The sequence below is a fragment of the Podarcis tiliguerta genome (assembly GCF_965153285.1).
Source record: "Podarcis tiliguerta genome assembly, chromosome: 17".
Taxonomy (NCBI): domain Eukaryota; kingdom Metazoa; phylum Chordata; class Lepidosauria; order Squamata; family Lacertidae; genus Podarcis; species Podarcis tiliguerta.
Window position 1 is genome coordinate 14,870,931 of NC_139550.1, and position 24,513 is coordinate 14,895,443.

The 24,513-nt window shown below is 45.7% G+C and overlaps 1 protein-coding gene across 2 annotated transcripts in view; it reads right to left on the reverse strand.

Annotated features, from left to right (window-relative positions):
* SNX30 (sorting nexin family member 30) overlaps positions 1-22,542 on the reverse strand; it is a 36,996-nt gene extending 14,454 nt beyond the window's left edge. For both annotated transcript variants that reach the window (XR_014506321.1, XM_083420265.1), the window contains exons 1-2: positions 21,921-22,542; positions 3,364-3,552 (exon numbers count right to left, since the gene is read on the reverse strand). Coding sequence is in view for 1 of the 2 variants with exons in the window: in XM_083420265.1 (XP_083276391.1) it covers positions 3,364-3,552; positions 21,921-22,097 (366 nt within the window). In the remaining variant the exon portion in view is untranslated. The remainder of the gene's footprint in view (positions 1-3,363; positions 3,553-21,920) is intronic.
* Between the last annotated feature and the right edge of the window lie 1,971 nt (positions 22,543-24,513).

Consider the following 24,513-nt stretch of genomic DNA (forward strand, 5'->3'; position numbering starts at 1 on the left):
TTGTGGCCTTTTCTAGCCCATTAACCTAATATACTGTGTCCACGTGTCTTTATTATACCCAAGCGGGGGACGGGTCCTCGAATCACAAATCCTGTTTCTGTACCAATGGTTCTATCCAACATCAGTCACATTTGGACTAAAACTAAAAGACATGACTAACTTAGGTCCTTTAATTTCAGGGGGACTCTACTGAGTAAAACATAGTTGGATACAACTGAAATCAAAGTATTTCACCCATAGTGGAGATTGCAGTTTTTCAGGATAGATGGCAGCAAACCTGCTTCCCCCATTGTTCTACCATCAAACTGGGAGGAATTGTTCATAATGAATGGAAAAATTTATATGGGAATATTTCTGAGGTGAATGCCAAGATTCTCTACTCTCTCTTGCTTATGCACACAACACCATCAAAAAACAAGCATACATTGCTTGTGAGTTTAGAGGCATTGTCCAATACAAGGCACTGGTACTCATTTCACCCAGAAGTATACAAGCCATAGAAATATTCATGAAGAGGGAGAATCGCATTCCACAAACTACAAATGAATGCAAGACCTTCGAACACCAGGAATGGCAGCCCCACCTGGAAAATTCTTACATTCTTGTGGCAAGAAGGGGGGGAGAGTGAAATAAGTTGTGTGCTGTCAACCATAGACACCCATAGCCAGTGCCTATGAGAGAAAACTCTCTAAGCTAGTGAGTCGAGAAAACTGTGGAACTTAGAAGTCAAAGAACTATCTTCAGCAAGAAGCACAGCTCTGCAAATGTTATTAACCGCACAATACAAAGGAAGTTCTCAGCGCTATGAGAAAGCCAAGTGGGTTTAATAAAGCAGATGACTAAAGCTCTCCCCAGGGATTCCTTGAAACTAGGAAGAAATCTGGAGATCTAACAGAATTTTTTAACACTTGTCACTTTAAACATTGGATTTTCCAGAGAAGCCATGACAGCTAAAGGCATACAATACAGATATTAAGCCATAAAGTGGGCATGACAGCTTCCTTTGATGCAATGTGCTAAACCATCCTAACTTGAATGGGTGAGAGGAGAGGCCTGTCACAAAGTATTTGGAAGTAGATGTGGGCTACACACAACATCACTGTGCGCGTGTGCACGCACACACACACACACACACACACACACACGGTCCCAGTCTCAAATAAGGCATATGAACAAGAAAGGAGATTCCAATTAAACATAAGAAAGAACTTTCTGACAGTAAGAGCTGTTTGACAGTGGAAGAGTCTCCCTCAGGAGGTTGTGGACTCTCCTTCCTTGGAGGTTTTAAAGCAGAGGTTGGGTGGCCATCTGCCACGGATGCTTTAGCTGAGATTTCTGCATTGCGGGGGGTTGGCCAAATGACCCCCCCCCCCCCAGTATCCCTTCCAACAATTCCATGCTTCTATGAACCACAAATAAGGTGTGAGCTCCAACAGCATATGAATCAATATGGCTAACCTGATTCAAAAACACCCACTCACCCCACGCACACACGAAAACAAAGTTCAGCACAGCTAATCACAAACAAGCAACCGCACCCTAGGCCAACCCCAATTTCTCTCAGCACCAAAGGAACACAAGCGAATAGCAAAGAAAACCTGCACAAACGACACTGACGCAAAAACCCACACATACATTAAGCTAAATAGAAATATCGCCTCCCACCCCCACCCCCACCCACCATGGCCCCCTCCACCTCTTCTCCCCTTTTTTCTTCCTAGGTTAAGATAAAGGGACCCCTGACCATTAGGTCCAGTCATGACTGACTCTAGGGTTGCGGCGCTCATCTAGCTTTATTGGCCGAGCAAGCCGGCGTACAGCTTCTAGCTCATGTGGCCAGCGTGACTAAGCCACTTCTGGTGAACGGTTTACCTTCCCGCTGGAGCGGTACCTATTTATTTACTTGCACTTTGACGTGCTTTCGAACTGCTAGGTTGGCAGGAGCAGGGACCGAGCAACGGGAGCTCACCCCGTTGCGGAGATTCGAACCGCCGACCTTCTGATTGGCAGCTCCTAGACTCTGTGGTTTAACCCACAGCACCACCCGCGTCCCTTCTTTTTCTTCCTAATGTAACCCTAATGTAACTTGAAAAAAGAGACATTGCACGTACCTTTGTAAACCAAGAAAACTTTAATAAAAGAAAAGGAAAAGAAAAAAATATATGAAAAAGTGTGAGCTTACTGTGTAAAGCCAGTTGTGCAAAATAACTTTGAATGGGGTGGGTTTCATAAGGCGATCAATACAGAGGGAAAAGAGAAATATCCTGCAGGAAGCACTTGATTTAGCAGTACATCTCAACAATGCTGCTTAGCAGTTCATGTCAGACAACCCACCTATCCTTGGTAATGCTACAGAACAGTATAATGCTGCCTATTTGCAGTTTGCATTCCATGAGATAGAAATTGCTTCAGCAATAGCAAGGTTACAAGCAGAAAAGCTACTTAACTCATATGCTTAAAGGCACTTCAACCATTAAAGATGGGCCACTGAAAAAATGTTCTCTAGGAAAATGCCTCCATTCAAGGCTCTTTACATCTGTTCGTCATATAAATATGTATTAGGGCTGAGCGATATCTGGTTTTCAGCATCGTGATACATCACCAGCTAAACACTGTGATATACTGATATATCACGTCTGAAATAAGGATTGAGCTATATGGCATTGGCTGATTTTTCCCACATTGTGATTTTTGCATAGCACACACACACATGCATCAGGATTTGCAATATATTGCCACATCAAAAATCATGAAACTGATACCACAATATGGACACCAAACTGGTTTTGGACAATATATTGATATATTGCCCAGCCCTACTAGTGCCTGAACATTCTGCTACAGAAGAAGAATGTCTCTACTCAGTGAGGTCTCATCCATGCACAAAAGCTTCCAGCTACTAGACTAGAAGAAGTGGGATGCGGGTGGCACTGTGGGTTACACCACAGAGCCTAGGGCTTGCCGATCAGAAGGTCAGTGGTTCGAATCCCCGCAACGAGGTGAGCTCCCATTGCTCGGTCCCTGCTCCTGTCAACCTAGCAGTTCGAAAGCACATCAAAGAGCAAGTAGATAAATAGGTACCTCTCCGACAGGAAGGTAAACAGCATTTCCGTGCGCTGCTCTGGTTCGCCACAAGCAGCTTAGTCATGCTGGCCACATGACCCGGAAGCTGTACGCCAGCTCTCTTGGCCAATAAAGCGAGATGAGCACTGCAACCCCAGAGTCGTCTGCGACTGGACCTAACAGTCAGGGGTCCCTTTACCCTTTACCTTTACTAGTCTAGAAAACGAGTCTAGACCTGAAACAAAACAGAGAACAGAACTGAAAGCCACAATGCATAGGGAGAAAGCTACATTGTATTACCTTGGTTGTGACCCTGTAGGTGATATAAGTCTCCATCGTACAGACATGTTTCTTGGGGTCATCAACAGTGACAAAGAGGTCTCTCATCTCCCCATCCAAGTCATCATCCAGCTGCAGTCTGTTCAGAAGTGAGGAAGAAGAGGCTGGGCTTGAAGTGTCTACAGGAGTACCATTGGGCAGACTGAGGTCCTGGAAAAAAAGCAAAATGGCAGGTGTGAAGGAGGAGGAGGGAAACCAGCAGCAGAAAGAATCTATTTCTGATTTTTAAAAGCATCACCCACAAAGGCGGACTGGGTAAGTGGTTCAAAAAAAATCATTTTGCTGAACCCCCCATGCTTGACTAGCAATACTTAGCATGTATATGCTTCATTGTTCAGCGCTGTAGAGAATGAGGCTCCTAATCCCAGGGTTGTGGGTTCGAGCCTCACATGGGGCAAATAATTCCTGCATGGCAGGGGGTTGGACTAGTTGACCCTCAAGGTCCCTTCCAACTCCACAATTCTATGATTCTATGAAATATGACTCTGTTGTGATCCTTACAATGACTCCCCACAACAGACAGAGGCAAGTGAGTTCATATTGGAGAAGAGTCAAACTATGTACTGCCTGCTTTGAACCACTACACTATGCAATACAGTGGTACCTCTGGATGCAAAGGGAATCCTTTCCGGAGCCCCGTTCGCATCCAGAAGCAAATGCAACCCGCGTCCACGGGTCGCGATTTTCTGCTTCCAGGTTTTTTAGGTACTCAGTTCTTGCAGCCCCTTTTTTATGGCCTTCCACCATAGCTGGGAAAAGTATCTGGATTTTCGGAATGCAGTATACTTTACCAAGTCCTGCTGTAGTATTTGCTGCCGTGCATTCTTAAATTCCACAAACCTAGCATTAAGTCTTTCAAGCTCTGTTTGCTGAATTGAAGCCAGCATTTTTGAGAAAGCACTTCAGTATTCCCTGGACACATCCGAAAATGCATTTTATAGCCATGAGGGCAAGCAGCACCCTCTCTGAAGTACTCTGAGTGTGTGTGTCAGATCTTTCATACTGAAGAGCAAAGACTGGCCACATTCATACTGAAGAGCAAAGGCAGCCAATATCCTGCACGCCCGATGTTGCTGAACTCCGACTCCCATCAGTCTCAATCGCCATGGCAAATAGGGTGGGGCGTGATGGGAGTTGTAGTCCAGTAACATCTGGAGCAGTGCCGGATTTACATATAAGCTGGCTAAACAAGCTATAGCTTAGGGCCCCACTCTCTTGGGGCCCCCCAAAAAAATTAAAGGAAAAAAACAAGTGGATGTACATTTCCAAAATCTAAGATAAAAAACAAATAAAATAAAATCTACATAGAGCAACAGTGTTTTGTGTTGTGTGGGCTCCTATGATGTAAGTAATGGGCCCCGCCTGCTAGCCTGCTCCCTAGAATATCACGGGTTTGCTCATTTCTATATGTAGGGTGCCGACATTCTGCATGGACTGGTTGCATGGCAACATGGGCAAATGGCTTTAGATACCTATTAGGTCCATAAATTTCCATATAGCATATATTCAACACACACACAAAAAAGTGACAATTTGTTGTTGACAAAGGACAGCTGGACATATAAAGGGCTTCAGTAGCTTAGGGTCTCATCAAACCTAAATCCGGCCCTGATCTGGAGGGTACCAAGTTAACTACCCCTCCTGCAGGTTCATTGCAAGATATTAAATCATGGTGTCTCTCCTCTGTGCTACCTACTTGTGTACAAGTTAAGTGGTGAACCTCAACATCTTCGGCATCTTTATCAGTATCACCCACAACAGTTTCTGCAATTCACTCTTCTGCGACAGGAACTCCCAGGTTCCACCCCACAGCAAAACCTTTATGTTCTAGAAGTTCAGAAGCACAAGTTCTTTGAGACACAACAGCTCCAGAGCAAAACACACTTACGAGAGAGTAAGCCCCTTTGAGCACAGGCCTTCTGAATAAACAAGCTTAGGGATGTGCTGAAGACCTAGTACTCAGTAGTCAATTTTTTATTAAACTTTATTTTTCGCTCTATAAGACGCACCAGACCACAAGGCACACCTAGTTTTTGGAGGAGGAAAACAAGAAAAAAGTATTCTGAATCTCAGAAGCCAGAACAGCAAGAGGGATCCCTGTGCAATGAAAGCAGCAATCCCTCTTGCTGTTCTGGCTTCTGGGATAGCTGTGCAGCCTGCATTCACTCCATAAGACGCACACACATTTCCCCTTACTTTTTAGGAGGGAAAAAGTGAGTTTTATAGAGCAAAAAAAAATGGTATATATTCCAGATTCCAAATTTGGTATAGGGGTCTCTTTAAACTTTTGGCTTCCTGCCTTTCCCTCTGAGATGTTCTTAATCCCATCCCATATACATGCTGCATTCTAATAAACATTTCTCCGAAGACGCATTCTTCTGTTTCATATATAACCTTCTACCACTGCTCCTATTTCATATCCTGCTCGCAATCTGAAGTATGTTTACAGCAAAAAAAGCAAGACAGAGTCTGAAGCCAGTTGTTATTTAAATTAAGCTACCCAAGGTTCAAATGAGGACGAGAGAAAAAGCCTCACCAAGTTATGTATTCTTGGAACACACACACAAAAAAAGATGGTCTTTGCTAAACAATAAACCACAAGATAAACTTTGAGGACAGCAGATGCTTATCACTCATGTATTTATAGGCTGTGTTCATGCTATCCCTATTAAGGAGTGTGCAGATTTTCTCTGCCACAAACTACCCTCATGCTTGGTTTTCCACAAAAATAATGCCCTGAACTGCAGGAAACACTTGATCAGAAGCTGCCATGTCATTCAAACTTTTCCATTTGTGAACTTGAAGTCCTGCAAATTTTGAATTCTAATTTTAAAACCTGCTGAATCAAAATACACAACTGACATTTTAAATGGCTATATTTCATCAAGTGAAGGTTAGTTATAGAATTATGCATCTTGCATTGAATTGCACTGTTAGTAGTTTATTTCAGTACCAGTAACTGGGGGGGGGGGGGACTGCACCTTTCCCCCCCAAAGTAGGAGAAAGTCATACTTGGTCTGCTACTGGAGTTGCAGTGCTCTCTATATTAATTTAGCACATTCTGTAAGAGTGTAGCGTTACCACCCCATCAGTGGCGTAGCGTGGGTGGTGCAGGGGGGCCGGCTGCATCAGGCGCAACATCTGGGGGGGGCGCTCGCACTCGCAGCTCTCTCGAGTGCTAAAATCCACGGGTTAGGGGGCGCAAATTACTTGCCTTGCCCCGGGTGCTGACAACCCACGCTACGCCACTGCACCCCATTTTGGACAAACATGCGTGATTGAGATTTCACCCAACACTGAAGGTGGTGTTTTTTCTTTAATATTAATGAATTCTTGGACCTGCTTGTAGAATTTGGGTGTTTTCTAAGTACAGTGGATGCTTGGGTTGCGAACGTGATCCATGTGGGAGGCACATTCGCAACCCGCAGCGCCGTGTCTGCGCACACTAGGGTTGCTATTCCGTGTTCCTGCACATGCGCAAGCGCCAAAACCCGGAAGTAACTCGTTCTGGTACTTCTGGGTTCAGCACGGTGCGCAACCTGAAGCGTCTGTAACCCGAGGTATGACTGTAATAAATGGCATAACTACATAGAACTGCATGGGGAGTACAAAAGGATTATTCTTCAGGTCTCAAAACACATACCTACAATTTTCTCCTGGCTCTTACAAAAGATAGAATTATCTAAAAAAACACAAGTTGTTTACAGAAAACGAGACAAGATAGAGATGCATGAAAGTATTTGTTATCAGAACATGGAGTGTTGTGGCAACAGGAATGGGAAGGAGTTCAACTGGTCTTTTCTGACTTTTATTTCCCTGTATTTCTCTTCTATAAATGCCAGCTCATCTGAGAATTTATGAATGATGCAGATGTGCTGCTGTGTTGTATACATGTGCTATTAATTCTTAAGAGTAAACAAGCGGCACTCATCTCGCTTTACAGGCCAAGAGAGCCGGCTTTTGTCCTCAGACAGTTTTGACGGGTCATGTGGCCAGCATGACTAAGCCGCTTCTGGCGAAACCAGAGCAGCACACGGAAATGCCATTTACCTTCCCGCCGGAGCGGTACCTATTTATCTACTTGCACTTGACAAGCTTTCAAACTGCTAGGTTGGAAGGAGCTGGGACCGAGCAACAGGAGCTCACCCCATCGCGGGGATTCGAACCGCCGACCTCCTGATCAGCAAGACCAAGAGGCTCAGTGGTTTAGACCACAGCGCCACCCGCGTCCCTTAGTACATGGGTAGACGAATCTAAAAAGTCCAGGACACAAATTTCCACGGCCCTCTAGCAGTCTCATTTATCAGAAGTAATGTATTTCACATTAACTCTGGAAGTGTATACTTGATTCTGACGAAACTAAGCTTTTGAAGAGATTTTTCCTCTAGGAGGCTTTTTCTGTAGATCAGGCATGGCCAAACTTGGCTCTCCAGATATTTTTGGGACTACAATTCCCATCATCCCTGACCACTGGTCCTGTTAGCTAGGTATGATGTGAGTTATAGTCCCAAATCATCTGGAGGGCCAAGTTGGGCCATGCCTGCTCTAGATCATTGTTTACCAACCCTGGGTCTCCAGCTGTTTTCTTACTACAATTCCCAGCCTTCCTGACCACTGATCTTGCTAGCTAGGGATGATGGGAGTTGTAGTCCAAAAACAGCTGAAGATCCAAGGTTGGGAAACACTGCTCTAGATGACCCTTCTGGGCCCTTCCAACTCTATGATTCTAGGAACGCTCCACACTGCAACATTTTGTGCCAGCTTCTGCTTGCATTTCAGAATCCTTATCTGGGCCTTTGGAATGTTGAGTGCCTCTGCTAATCTAGAAAATCCTCCCAAAACTTTCTTTTGAGAAGTGCGTGTGTGTGTGTGTGTGTGTGTGTGTGTGTATATATATATATATATATATATATATATATATATATATATATCCCAGCACAGGCCCTGGATTTTTTCTGAGTTTATTAGAATATCCCAACTTAGTTACACAATTGTCTTTTTTTATTTGGCAGCTGAAAAAGCATACAACTCTCCCTATTCGAGACATTTGAAGAAGAAATGCCAGCTGGATTTTTTGCATCTGCTTAGCCCCAATGTGCACTCTGTGTCTCTTAGCAGCTAATCTTCCTTCCTTCCTCACAACCATTATGGAAGAGTAGAAGTGGGAGGTAACCAATAGGATGAGAAATCCTCTACTTCAAACTCTCTAGCTACCTATAAGCCCCAGAAGGCAAGACTGCAAGTTCAGAAGGAGCGGAAAGGCTATTTGTCATATGCCAAGTGCAATGTTTTTAACATAACTCCAAGCACAGAAATAACTGTTTCATAAGAGAGCATCTTCTATTAAGTTTTAAACAACAAAACTTACCCCAATTTCTCACTGTGGTCACATCAACATCATGCATTTAAACAGTGCTATTTTTCTAGAAAAAGAGGTGCCAGAACTCACAATGAACAACTCCCTTGTTCTCTTATAATGGCAATGGCACCCAACTGAGTGGTGCCGGAACTCAGTTCCGGCTGAGAAAAAGCCCTACATTTAAAGAACTCCTATACCACTTTAGGGACGCAGGTGGCACTGTGGGTTAAACCACAGAGCCTAGGTACCCCCCTGCCCATACGGGCCAGTCGTGTCCGACTCTAGGGTTGTGCACCCATCTCATTTAAGAGGCCAGGGGCCAGCGCTGTCCGGAGACACATTATTTGTGGGGCATAGGAATTCATTCATTTTTTAAAAAAAATTAAAATATAGTGCGGCCCCCCACAAGGTCCCGGGCCCCTGCTGAAAAAGCTTGCTGGCTTCTGCTCAAGAGCTTTGCCAAAATAAGCTCAACAACTTTTCTGTCCGGATTTTCAATGTTTGAAATATAGCAACATAAACAGTTCCAAAAGATCACAAATTGTTGCCTTGCCTCGGTGCTGCATGCATCGAAAATAATTTGGTACCACAAACTACAGAACTGATGTTCAGCTTCTTTCCTCAGCTCCTATATTAACTGCAAGTTTGAATAACCCTTTTTACATCACATATAGCTCATATGCTCCCTTATTCGAGTACTACCATCCCTGCCTTTTCTGGCTCATGTGTAGGATTTGTCAGCCCTCGGCTGGCAACATTACGTAAGTTATCCCAGAGGTTAGCAGCTGAGAAGAAGAAGAAAAAGCCCATTTCTCCAAAACAAGCATGGGGGGGGGAGGGATTGCAGTGTTACCCTGAAATCCTTTTATTAATAGAAAGAGGATTCTGCCGCAGTGTTAAAACGTTTGCATCCATCACATACAATCCTTCAACGACACAGGCAGACTTGACACTCATTAAATACCAGGCAGAGGCTGCCATCATGCCACCTGGCGCATTGCTTTGGATTTAAGTGGCAAAGAAGAACATCAGTCACAAATGTGCGAGATTCTCTTCACTGCACCCATTTCTATTCTACCCTTAAACCTTGTGTTGATAGCTGCTACTTTTAAATAATGGCCTGGGTGACAGATATTATTTTATCAGTTGGATTCCTCCTCAGGCAGGACTGCCATCCATCCATCTGCCTGCTGCTCCCCAGCATTGAGGAGCCCAAAATAAATAATAATAATTTATTGTTTATACCCCATCCATCTGGCTGGGTTTCCTCAGCCACTCTAGACGGTTCCCAACAGAATTAATGATAATGATAATGCAATAAAATATCAGACATTAAAAACTTCCCGAAACAGGACTGCCTTCAGATGTCTTCTAAAAGTCAGATACAGTGGATGCTCAGGTTGCGAACATGATCTGTGTGGGAGGCACGTTCGCAACCCGCAGCACCACATCTGCGCATGCGCGGGTTGTGATTCGGCGCTTCTGCTCATGAGCAAAGCGCAATTTAGTGCTTCTGCAAATGCGCCAAAAACCAGAAGTAACCCGTTCCAGTACTTCCATGTTTTGGCGCGTCCGTATCCCGAAAACACGCAACCAGAAGTGTCTGTAACCCGAGGTATGACTGTGGTTGTTTATTTCCTTGACATCTGATGGGAGGGCATTCCACAGGGCAGGCGCCACTACTGAGAAGGCCCTCTGCCTGTTTCCCTGTAACCTCACATCTCGCAATGAGGGAACCGCCAAAAGGCCCTCGGTGCTGGACCTCAGCAGGGGGTTGTGCATAAAACACTAGCAGTACCTCCCTGCCATCTTCTTTAAAAAAAGTGCAACAGGAAATGAGAAGCCACTCCTCTTCCTAAGTTGGCTCAGTCAATAGGGCATGAGACTCTTAATCTCAGGATTGTGGGATCGAGCGCCATGTTGGATGAAAGATTCCTGCATTGGTCCCTTCCAACTCTATGAGTCTACCATGGAGGAGGGAAAGTTCCAATGGACTGTTTCGCCCAATGGGTGACATCAGCAGTTAGCCTCTGGAAATCTGAATATGTGCACCATCTTGGGAAATCCCTTTCAAGCACGAGATATCTCTACTAAGAGTGTTAGTTTATTTTGCCCCCAAGAACAGTAAGACTGCAATAGGCTTAAGTAAAGTTATTCTTATTATGTAGATTTTCCCCGGAAAGCTCCCAGATTAAAAAAGCAGCAACCTTCCCCGTTTGTCCTCAGCATTTGAGCTTAAGATGTGAACTACCTCTGAGCAAATAGGCTCCATGTCATGAATTAGTCTACTTTTAAAAAAAACCTGTACAATTTCACAGTCAGTATCATTGTTATCTTGGGACACAATGGGGTGAGCTCCCATTGCTCGATCCCAGCTCCTGCCAACCTAGCAGTTCAAAAGTACACCAGTGCTAGTAGATAAATAGGTACCGCTGTGGTGGGAAGGTAAAAGGCATTTCCGTACACTCTGGTTTTCCATCATGGTGTTCACATGACCCTGAAAGCTGCCTGTGGACAAACACCGGCTCCCTCGACCTGAAAGCGAGATGAGCGCCTCAACCCCAAAGCCGCCTTTGACTGGACTTAACCATCCAGGGGTCCTTTACCTTTACCTTATCTTGGGACAGTGAATTTTGTAAGTTGATTTTGTGTCTGTGAAGACATTTCTGTCCTGGCTTCCCTTATCAGTCATTTCTACCAGGTGATTCTGAATTCCGTTGTTATGGGTGAAAACTGTTAACTCTAATAACACAATTATAAATCAAGCTCCGCTGCAAGCAATGAAACGTCTAAGCGAATTATTTAAGGAACAGGATGTAAAAACCAGCATGACTTTATTGAAACATTATGAATGAAGTGAAGCAGAAGAATGTGCCAAGCGGTTCCACGACATAATTTAAGCTCCATCAAGATTTTCCTAAGCCTATTACACAACAATTTGCACTTAAAAATGTCCAGTGAAAGCACCTCACATCTTTCTCTCCCATGATGGACTAATGGTCTCCCAAATCCAAGTAGTGGGAAGGGAAGGGAATTCATGTGCCATTTGGTTAAAGTGAGACAAGCTGTGACAGGCAATGGTCATTAAAAAAAAATTGGTATGGCAGTGAATTAAATTGATGAGCAGATTTCACTTGCCAATCATAATATCCCTAGAAGTTTAAGGAGAAAACATGCGCCACATGGTTCTTAATGTATTCCAACATATCTGCAAGATTAAGTTAGGCTAAAATATCATCACTCGTTCATAAAGCTTCATGAGGTTCATGTTCAGCCCAGATTCATAAATCACCTCTGCAGACTGGTGGCTTCTGTAGAATTATGCCTCTACGGCTGAATCTCATGATGCAACAAGAGTTTACAGATCACAACTAGTTCAGATGATGTGAGTACTCTCTATGCTTGTCTCTCCACCATCCAAGCAGGGCTCCTGGTGCCAAAATGGGAAATAATCCACCCAATATATAAATCCATTACCATATGGAACGGGAACAGTTTTGAAGCCTGAAATCAAGCCACATCCCAATATCATCCACTGCACTGCAATAAAATGGAGACTCGTGGAGATTCAAGCTTACTCCTATTTGGGAAGCCAAAAGTTCTTCATAATTCTTTAACGTATGCTTCCTCAACCTCGGCCCTCCAGATGTTTTGAGACTACAATTCCCATCATCTCTGACCGCTGGTCCTGCTAGCTAGGGATCATGAGAGTGGTAGGCCAAAAACATCTGGAAGGAGGAAGGTTGGAGGTTGAGGAAGCCTGCTTTAACACCAGGGCTGAAGCGGACAAGACCAGTTAGGGTGTTCATCTAAACCAGTGTAATGACTATGATGCACACAACCACCATTCTGAAGCATCTCAGAAGACCATTCTTCAAAAGTAGCCTCAAGTTTTGAAATATTGAAAAAAAAATGAAATTATGTAGTGCCACTGCACTTACATAAAAAGATCCATTTTCTTCTAACGGGCCCACTTCAATGCTTTTATTCCACAAGTCAGGGGAAAACCCTTAAGATATCCCTACGGCTTTTAAAATTATAGGTCTTCCACTGGAATGCACCCAAGAACAATCTGCAGTTAATCAACTTTATCCTCTTTAGCCAATATCAATATGGAGGAAGCTACTGTAACGTTTTAAAGGGACAGGGAAGTAATTCAACCTGATAAAAGCTAAGCAGCCAACCTTGACAGCACATGAATTATCACTTTGCCTAACACACAAGCCAGTCGCTGCTTTGTATCTGGCTCCTATTCTCACATCACAGACAACCGTATGGAGCCTTGGAAGTTGATGCAATAGCTATTGGATCATCAACTGTCAAAATGCCCACTACACAAAAGAAATCTGAAGGAGTAGGTAGTATTTTAATTTCACATGTAAAATTCTAGCCTGCAAGAATGTAACAGCCCTGCTGAATCAGACCATAGACCCATCTAGTCCAGCATTCTATTTTAATAGTGGTCAACCATATACGCACTGGAAAACCCATAAGCAAGACTTGAGCACAGCAGTACTTGCCCTCTCATTGGCCACCTGGCATTCCAAGGGAAACTGACTGCTACTAGATGATATATTGTTATCATTAGTAACAACTGATAGCCTGTATAAAAGTGAGTGGGAGAATTAGCCAGAGTGCTTATTCAGCTAAATGTGCAGCTATTTTGTGCATTTGATTAGAAATACAGCAATCGCAATATTTAAGTGGCTGTCAAGTCTGTGGACATCTTAATACCTGTGTAAAAGAAGGGCATTAATTTTATATTGTTTAGGATAGACTTGTAAATAAGCCCAAACTGTATTCAACTGCTCCAGTGTTGGAAATTAGCCAGGCGCCAGGTGCATTTTGCGACTGGGGATTGCCAGAACGTGAACACTTTGAGAAGCCTTCTTGTCATGTATGGCGACTGAGACTCAAGAATAAAAATTGCTGCTGCTGATGCTGAGGGTGCAGGAGGAGAAATGCCTCTCTACCTGACTCCCAAGTAGGGTTGCTGCATTGCTTCCCATGCCACTGCATAAGTCACACCTGTAAAATGACAAAATGGCAACTAGACTTTCTGTTTCTGTGCCCATAACCAAGGTCTCAGGAGCCATGTGGCAAATAGCTTTTCTATCCTAGTTTCTAATACTTCTTCCCCACATCCCCCAAATCACTAGCCTGCTGCATGGAGGGATGAAACCCTTTCTACACTGGATGTTCAGGGCTGGGCCTTCCTGCCTGTTACAGCCCAGTGTCTATGCTGGGTGCAGAAGAGGAAGAGAGATTGTTCCACTTCTCCTCCTCCTCCATCATCCCCTTCACCTACACCTAGCCTATGACTACCAGGCCAGCACATAAATACAAGGCCTCATGACATTACAAAAGTACAGTGGTACCTTGGGTTACATACTCTTCAGGTTACACACTCCGCTAACACAGAAATAGTGCTTCAGGTTAAGAACTTGGCTTCAGGATAAGAACAGAAATTGGGCTCCAGCGGCGCGGCGGCAGCAGGAGGCCCCATTAGCTAAAGTGGTGCTTCAGGTTAAGAACAGTTTCAGGTTAAGAATGGACCTCCGGAACAAATTAAGTACTTAACCTGAGGTACCACTATAGATCTAAACTCTTCAATAAACAACATACTGCTGACATGCAAGTCCAGGGATATTAAACTCCCACAAACACCTTCACCAGAAAGGTTACATGCGGTGTTTTGTGTGTTGTTGTTTTTTGCCAGGGAATGTATACTTAGAAAGCAAAGGATGAAATAAAAAACCCTAAAGATGTTGCCATTCATCATCATGCCTTGCAGTTGCTGCAGGTTCTTATGGGTACGTGGTTAGCTACAGAAAGTCGCCTGGTAAGCCAGATACTAGGGCTGTGAGTGGCAGCTCACCACAAGACACAAGCCCATTTCGCAAGTTGCCTTCATGCCTTCATGCTTATACTAAGTGTATGGAGAGGAAGTGGGTGCTGTGGTCCTGGCTGCGCCCAGACATTCTGCACTCTGCAAACCCCACTGCTGCCTGTTTAGCACGATAGTGCAATCTTGCTTCCCTTTCGCATGAATAAGAGTAGACATGCAAGAAAGGCCAGTACAACTCAGCATTTGCAGACTGCCTTCGATCAGAGGTTTCAAACAAGCAGCTCATGGAATTGAGCTCTCACGTGGGTGGTCTGTAGAAAAGCTGCAGATAATTTGTTTCAGTATTTTGCCCTGCACTTAATCCTTTTTGCCAATGGAAATTCAAGGCCATTTTGACAAGGTTCAATTTTATCCGACAGAGTGGCTAGCAAAGGACCGAGGGCTTGTGATTTTTCACATTATGCTGGCGCTGTCTACAATTTTTTCCTCTACTATACACCATTTCAGAGAGCCCTTCTCAGCACTCTGTCCTAGGGGGTACAAGACTTTCCTAATGCTGTGCTGGTTTTGATGATGATGCCGCCACTGGAGAAAGAAGCTAATTAAGAGATGCGCCAAGGCTCCCAGCAAAATTCAAGTGGTGCAAACATACAGACACTGAAGTCTGGAAACGGCTGCATTAGATACTTCAGAGCATTTCACAGACACGGTCTCATGGCTCCTTGGAACAATTCAGTAAGGTGCACCAGTATTTTTGCCCTTATTACAGGTGGAGGCCAACAGAACAGCTTGCTGAAGAATAGCTTGCAAGTTTGATGGAAATGCATTTGAACTGGGGACCTCCCAGTTCATGCATGAGTTGCTAAATGCCGCTGTGCTACACCGACTGAAACGAACTACTTGTTTCAAAATCAGCCATGGAAAAGATGGGAGCATATGTACACATACTGTACACTTGACATGTGCAAGAGATGGCAGGTATCTCAGTGCTGTTGTATACGTATCCCTTGTACACACCAAGTTGCTCCAGAACAAATTGCTGCTCCCTACCAGTTTCCACAGGACAGAGACTTTCCCAGAAGTTAGCAAATGGTTGGCTGAGGGTTCCTTCAAGCCAGACACCTTTGTTTTGTAGGTCGTCATGACTATTAGGAGGTCTCTTGGGGGGGGGGGACTACACTTTTAACACACTTAGAGATAACCCTAGCCTAATAATGGCAACTTCATTGTCCCATGAATATTATTTGCAGTTTCCAAGACAGAAACAACAGGGGTGAATCGTCAGGACTCCCACCAGCCACTACAGTCATGTGCCATTTTACATCTTTCTATGCAGCCTCATAACATAAAGTTCCCTGGGTGAATTATAATAAACAAGTAAAAGACACCAAAATGTCAAACAGTTAAAGAAAATACATATATGCAAACCCCATCACAGGTTACAAAAGTTACAAACAGATTTTAAAAAAGAAAAACAGGGTCAGAATACAGAGCTTATTTAAAACGGCTAGGTGAACAACAACAACAAACAAAAAAAAACCTGGCACCAAACCACCATCCAGGCAAAGCTTTCTGAAAAGCCTGTTGCATAACTGAGATGCCACTACCCAAAAGGCTCTGTCCTTGGAGGTTCACCCACCTCTCTTTATTAACTTGGAGGACTCTGAGTAGGGCCACTAAAGAGGACCTTAAGGTTCAGATAGGTACACAGGGAAGGCAGCAGACTTTCAGGTAACCTAGTTTCAAACATTTGGGGCTTGGAAATATTTGGTGACTGGGAGTGGCTGCCAGGACCACATAACACTGGTCCTGAGAGATCTGCATTGGCTCCCAGTACATTTCTGAGCACAATTCAAAGTGTTGGTGCTGACCTTTAAAGCACTAAACGGCCTCAGTCCTGTATACCTGAAGGAGCATCTCCACCCCCCATCGTTCTGCTCAGACACTGAGGTCCAGCTCCAAGGGCCTTCTGGCAGTTCCCTCATTGCAAGAAGTGAGGTTACAGGGAACCAGACAGAGGGCCTTCTCGGTAGTGGCGCCCGCCCTGTGGAACGCCCTCCCTTCAGATGTGAAGGAAATAAGCAGCTATCTTATCTTTAAAAGACATCTGAAGGCAGCCCTGTTTAGGGAAGTTTTTAATATTTAATGCTGTATTGTTTTTAACACTTGATTGGGAGCTGCCCAGACTGGCTTGGGAAACTCAGCCAGATGGGTGGGGCATAAATAATAAAGTATTATTATTATTATTATTATTATTATTATTATTACCAGTCCTTTAAATGGGGCCTTGGAGGCAGAACAGCTGATAAAGTGCAGACATAATAAGGTCAATGTACCCAGTTCCCAGCGGCTGAAATGTAGCCTGCTGTAGAAAAATAAGAGTTATGTCCATTGCTCCACCCACTTCTTGCCTCTTGGGCATGAAAGAATTCATCTCCCTGGCTGGAAGAGGTTCCCCATCCCTGCTATACATGATATGCTCTTTAGGCTAAAGCATATTTATGGTAACAAGATCTGAGACAAGGTCAACATCAAGCTTCCACCTCCCAGATTCCCAGCAGTACGAAGCTGGTGCTGATTATCTAGGACCGATGCCTTCAAGGAACACTCACAGTCACATACCAACCAAGTGTAGAGAAACTGGGTGGCAGCACATGAATGTTGCTTGGCTGCTACACAAGGATTCTTCTAATGCCAACCTCTAAACAATGAAGGTGCCATGTTCCAAAATGCATTGTGAAGACCAAACAAAAAACCCCTACCCAACTCTGCTTCTCAGCAGGTATGGGCTATAACAACAGATCTCAATGAAGCTTCCGCAGTCCACATATTTCAAGAAAGAGAGGCACAGCATTCAGGTCCAAATCCCGGGAAGAGGGCTTGAACAGACCTTTTTACATGCAGGCCTAACTGGATAGCTGCTGTCTCTCTATATTAAGCATGCTTGCAAAAACTGCTAAATTGTTGTCAAACACAGTCAAGATGTCAGTGTGTCTTCAAGATAGGGGGAGAGCAGGGTTTACTTCAAGCCACAGTTGGAGCCTTTATAAAGATCTATTTTGATATCAAGGTTCAGCTCTGGTTAATGCAGCAGTTAATGGCTGCTAAAGACATGCAAAGTATATTTCCCTAAATAACCTCTCCATGGGGAGTGGGCTATGGAGCTTCTGGCCAGGTTTGACCCCAAACCTCTCGCTCAGTTCAATTGCCTGTTGTCCCTTGTCTCATCACAAGGTACAGCAGTGACCCAATAAATCTGGGGCTAGTAAAGTGTCAAGAACTCAGATATACAATCTAGGTGCCAAATGGCTCCTTAAACCAAGGTTGCAGTCACCAAAACGGAATGTCTTGTTGCCATTTTGGGGCAAGACAGCTCTAAAGTCTTATTTTTAAAATGATGGACTGACTGTGATTGATTCTCAGTTAAACATCTGGCTAGTTCAGAGCTAGGCTGAGAACTTTGAGAACTTAAAAGAAGAAAAGTCACTTGGTCCAGGGACAGTCCACATTATATATTGGCCTCTTCCGACCTCTTTTTCTTAATGTTGACTGCTCCTGCTCAGGCTGCACAGAAATAGCATTTTGGTTCCAGAAATCCATTCTGAATTGTGCAGATAAAATATAACTGATAGAATTCTACAGGATAGAGTATTAGCGTGTGAAAACTACCCAGATCCGATGATGGCCAAGAATGTACCTCCAGATGGTTGAGATATCAGGTGCCATCCTGGCACCCAGGAATCTTCACTTGGTTGCAAGTGGCCAAGAGCCAGGTGCAAAACGTGCCTGGCATCTGGCTAATTTTGAACACTGCCGGTGCAACCTTCCTGTGCCGGTTAAAGCTGAAAGCTCCAGATCAGGAAAAGGCCAATACTGGGGGTCAGCAAACTTTTTCAACAGGGGGCTGGTCCACTGTCCCTCAGACCTTGTGGGGGCTGGACTATATTTTGAAAAAAAAATATGAACAAATTCCTATGCCCCACAAATAACCCAGAGATGCATTTTAAATAAAAGCACACATTCCACTCATGTAAAAACACCAGGCAGGCCCCACAAATAACCCAGAGATGCATTTTAAATAAAAGGGCACATTCTACTCATGTAAAAACATACTGATTTAGAAGGCGATTGGGCCGGATCTGGCCCCTGGGCCTTAGTTTGCCCACCCATGGCCAATTCTCACCTTGCACATCAGCAACTTATCTGATGCAGCACTTCCAACATTATCTGAGAGGCACAGATGGAGCAATTCATGCTGCAGCAGCGGCAGCAGCAGCAGCTCCCACACCACTAAGAAAAAGCAGGCTGTGGAACTTAAATTGACCCTTCATGACCAAAAAGGAACAAGCAGGGATCCTGACCAGAGCTGTCCCACAAGAGTCCTTTGGAAGGCAAGGATGAAATGGGTTCCTGAAAGTAGGCGGCTTGAAATCCACTGGCTTGCTGTCAACAAAGCAATGCAGCCTAGGGTAACTCAATCCTTCCATCATCATGTAGCCCAGGTATAAGGAACGGAGGCCTATTGTTTGTTCACACACCTGGTACAAGATTGATACCTCATGGGAAGCCAATTACATGATGTTGTACCATGCGGAACTGCCGCTTGTGTAAAGCTCTCAAGGTGGTTAATTACTACACTGCCCCCGTGTGCAGCTGTTAAAACCAAAACAGATCTGCAGAGTTTTGGGTTGGTGCGTGGAACACACACAAGTTAAGGTGGCTCTCCTCTAGCGTATTTTGCGGAGTCCCTTCCGACGCGTCCTGAGAAACCAAAACCTCAAAACCAATACATTTGTTGAACGGTTGCACCTGCCAGATTTCTCAAGGCAAGCCACAGACTTTCCTGTGCAGCCTGCAAACACATGGCCTCTCTTGATAGCAACACCTGGGGGGAAAAGCTATGAAGCTAGGCTGCTTGCACTTATCTCTTTTCAGGTCACAACGCAGCAACCAACTGTGGTACTCAGGAAGGAAGCAAGCACTGGAGACTGGTGCACAGGAGCAAAAGAACCTGCCTGCCTTCTTACTTGCAACACGTCCAGTGGTGGCTCTGCATGTCACCAGCTCCAGCTTCATATACAGTCCCTCTTCCCCTGCCTTCTGCCCTACGAATCTCAGGAGCAGCATAGGAAGCCCCAGCTGAAGTGAGGTACTCAGAACACAGGGGAGGAAAAGTGCAGTGGCTTTTGGAAAGGGAGCAAGGCCAATGCTCTTGACTTACTTCCAGGAATTTGTAAGCTGCTCTGTAGAGGGGGTTGCTCAAAAAGCTTGTAAATAAACTTGTAAATAAATAAATAAATTCAGACCACTGCTATGCCTCTGGTTGCTTAAGGCACCAATATTTTGCAGCTCAAGTTATACAGTTTTACACAGCTCAAGCTATGCTTAACTGGAGCAGAATCTTCTCTCATGCCAGATATAAGATGTTGTCAGAGCCTCAGACTATAGTATCTTGAGCAGAGGTCAGCAAACTTTTTCAGCAGGGGGCCGGTCCACTGTCCCTCACACCTTGTGGGGGGCCGGACTACAGTGGTATCTCAGGTTAAGTACTTAATTCGTTCCGGAGATCCGTACTTAACCTGAAACTGTTCTTAACCTGAAGCACCACTTTAGCTAATGGGGCCTCCTGCTGCTGCCGCGCCGCCAGAGCACGATTTCTGTTCTCATCCTGAAGCAAAGTTCTTAACCTGAATATATTATTATATTATATATTATATAATAATAATATTATTAACCTGAAGCAATATTTCTGGGTTAACGGAGTCTGTAACCTGAAGCGTATGTAACCTGAAGCGTATGTAACCCGAGGTACCACTGTATATATTTTTTTGGGGGGGTGAGCGAATTCCTATGCCCCACAAATAACCCAGAGATGCATTCTAAATAAAAGCACACATCTACTCATGTAAAAACACCAGGCAGACCCCACAAATAACCCAGAGATGCATTTTAAATAAAAGGACACATTCTACTCATGTGAAAACACGCTGATTCCCAGACAGTCCGTGGGCTGGATTTAGAAGGCGATTGGGCCGATCCAGCCCTTGGGCCTTAGTTTGTCTACCCATGGTCTTGAGTATTCACTATACGTACATCCAAGAAGACACCTATGCCTAAAATGAGGACAGGAACTTGCTTAATGCCTGGGCATCTGTACCAAGTCAATCTACCATTTGGGGCTCCGAGAACCAACTTCCAAGACATTCACATGCCATTTAAAGTCAGCTAAGAATATCCCAAAGTGCCAGCAAATACAGGCCTTGATCATCTCTGCACTTCTTCAAATATCCTAAGTTGGGAATCGAAGAGGTAAGCGATGCAGTTTCTGAGAACCTTTCCCAACAGGTAATGGCTTCTGGTGGGCAAACCTAACTGGCAGTAGTGTTGGGTTGTTCTTAAATATACTGCCGACTCCCCCAGGGAGGACTTGTCTTAAAGGTGGAACGGAGGCAACTCCAGAAAAGGAAGCCAACCCATTCGGGTCATCAAGGTCAGGTGTACAAACCAATACACACCAAACTGGCAGATAGGAAAAGAGCCTGGCACAGAGCCAGGGATTGCTTCACTGCGCCCCACGCTTGCAACACAGCCTGCATTTGTGACAGCACTGCAAAACCAACCTCCGCACAAGTGTCCTCCACACACTTTCAACACGGATGAGTCAACACACCATCACAAATTACTGTGTCCTTATTACGAGCCCAAAACAGAAGTTGCTTTGTTGTTTTCCCATTCTTGCCTTGGCTGTGTCGGAGCCAAAATATACTCAGATGGGTTGCTTACACACAAACACAAAAGGAGAGGACAACAGGCAAAAAAAGATTGGAAGAGGACTTTTTTTTATATAAAAAGATTCCCAACATTTCACCAACTTAGCGAAGGGGGCAAGATGCTGGTGGAAGGCTGAAGTCCAGGGGTGCCAACTTGAATAAAATATTGAGGGGACTCAGGTAAGCCCCGCCTTACACCATTGATCACATGACGTGGTGCATGGACATCATTTGAATGGCAATGCCCATCAACTTCGGGGGGGGGGGGAGCTCAAATATTTGGGGGGGGGGGAGAAGGGTCCTCAGTCCTAAGGAGTTGGCTCCCACGCTGAAGTCCCTCTTGCACACATGCCCCCTTGCTTTTTGCACGTTTCCTACACTGCAGCTTACTCTCTTGCAGCCCTGAGCGACCCAGCTGTCCAGGCACGGCAAAGAAACGCATTCACACGACCCAGATCGACCACGCACGCCCGGAAGCCAGGAGAAGAACCGAGCCCAGCCCTCGCCCTCGCCCCGCGCAGGCCCCACCGGCGACCGCTACCTTGTCGGCGATGCTGCGCGGCAGCTGCAAGTCCGGGCTGGGCGTCAGCTCGGCGCCCGCCTCCTCGCTGCTGGAGGCGGCCAGCGGGTGCGGCATCTCCCGCAGAGACTTGGGTCCCGACGAAGGCAGCGCCTTGGGAGTGCCCGCCCCGCCGCCGCCGCCCGCGGCTGCGGACATGGCGGAGGCGGAGCAGCGAGGGCCACGGAGCCCGGCCCGAGAGGAGGAGAAGCCTCGCCGAGCCAGCGACCGTCCGGAGGCCGCGCGGACGCTCCGCTCCTGGGCTGGCCGGGAAAGGGGCGGAGGGAAGCGGCCGTGACGGGCAGAGCCCCGCGCGCCTTCTCCGCCCCGCGCCTTTTGCGCGCCCGGAGCCGCCCCCGGCCCGCCCCGTGCAGGAAACACCCGTGCGCGCGCCTCGGAAAGACTCGACGTTGCAGCAGCAGCAGCAACAGCGGCGGCCGCGGCTCCTCGCAGCAATTTCCCCCGGAGAGGCTAAGCGCCGAGGCTCCGCCCTCCCCTCGCCGAGAGAAGGAGAGCAGCCATAGGCGGAGGAGGGACCTGCGGCAGCCGCGGCGCCTGCTTCCCTCCTCGTCCGCTGCTGCTCGGCGGGGCAGCCGCCCCTCTTCTCTCTCTCTCTCTCTCCTTCCCGGATGATCCCTGGGAAATGGATCTCTCTCGCGCCCGCCAGCGCGCATCCCTGTTTGGTGGAAGCACCGGCTGCCTCCTTATGCTGCTGGTGGATTCTAACCCCGCTTACCCCAGGGCACTCAACAGGTCTTACTTCTGAGTAGACTGGGGTCAAGGTTGCGCAGTTCCTGTCCCTTTGTTTTGAGAATCGTAGAATGGTTGGAAGGGATCCCCCAAGGTCCTCTAGACCGCCCCCGCCCCGCGCAACTAGGGTTGCCACCTTTGTTCTGTCAACATACAGGGCGGGGGGCGATTGTTTTTCTCCATCCGGTGCTGAACTGATTTCAAAGCAATCCATTACAATCCATTTCAGCCCAACAAGATGGGCCATCTGGCATTTGTCACTCATGCACACACGTTCACGTGAATTTGTAAATCTGTCTGTGCTGGGCTACCCAGAGATAAAATACATGACCTTTGTCACACCCTTTCAAACACAGGTACGGTATTTGGAGAGGATCCCTAACTTGGCTGAGATCTGAAGTGCAGGGCAAAACTGTATCAATACAGAATGTAGCATTTTACATTGAAATACAGGAGAATTCTGCATTATACAGGGCAATCCGGAGTAATACAAGACAGGTGGCAACCCTACCTGCAACCCAGGAATGTTTTGCCCAAGGTGGGGCCCAACCCCACCCCCCTCCTGCTCTGCTGACTGAGCTATTCCCTGAGGAGATGTTCTTAAATGTGTTGTGTGCATTCAATTTGCTGGTATGGGGGGTATGAGGTTATCTTCCTCCCCAACCCCATTCCGTTGGTGCTGGTTCTGACATGCAGAGCACCCATGCAGTGATGGTGTGTGTGTGTGTACATGTGAATACCAGGGGTGCCAAACTTTCTTCAAAGAGGGCCAGATTTGATGAAGTGAACCACTGAAGTTGCTGACCGTTTTTTAGGATTGAAGCTGTTGAGCTTTTTAGGGTTGCTAGGGTGGCAGTTGTTGAGCTTTTTTTAGGATTTGACACCAATAAAAACTGCCATGGGGCCAAATAAAACCGGCCAGGGGGCAAGATTTGGCCCCCAAAATGGACTTTGGACATGCCTGGAATAGACCATCACAGGTATCCATCACACCATCCCTGGAGTGCCTACATTTTAGACCACTTCCACTTTTTCAGTGAAGTCGCTTTGCATGTGCAGCTGCAAGCCACTAAAGATCTTTGGGGTGGTTCTAAGGGTTTGTCCCTGGGGGTGGGGGGACATGGGGATTTGGGTGTGATGGCCTTCAGCGGGCTTCCCGTCTCTGAGCAGGTTTGCATCCCTCCTCACCATTGCTACCACTGTCCATTTGTTTGCCCGCACCCCACCCCACCACCAACACCAAAGGTTCAGCCATCTCCCCTGCATCCTCCAGTCACAGTAGCCGCTTTAATATTATTTGACATATACATGCTTACCCGTTTTCACTGCTTTCAATAGATATATTAGTATCACACACACACACATTTAATCAATCAAAATGAGGAATAGCTCACGTTTTAAACAGCGCAGGAGGAATAATATTTTCTTACAAACAGCACATCACAAAATCTCCAAGATCCATTAACTCTGATTTATTCTTCCTGTGAATAAAGCATATCTGACATAGTGCTCTCTCCCTCTCGCTCTCTGTTTTTCTGCTTGCTAATCTTCTCTGGCTTTCGTTTGATTCAAATTGTCCTCTCTGGGCCTCGTCTCTGATAAACATCAGTTTTATCTTTACATTCGACACTAACTGCATCAGAAAAAGATGTTCCTTGATTCCAAATGCCAAGTGACAATAAGCTATGTATTCTGCAATGTGCAGACAGGAAGGATAACATCTCGCTAAAGTGACTGAGGTGACTTTAAAACAGGAGACTTTTCCTTACAGGTCATCATAGGGATGCCAATCAGCCAGTATTTTAATGGTTGTACCCATTAAACT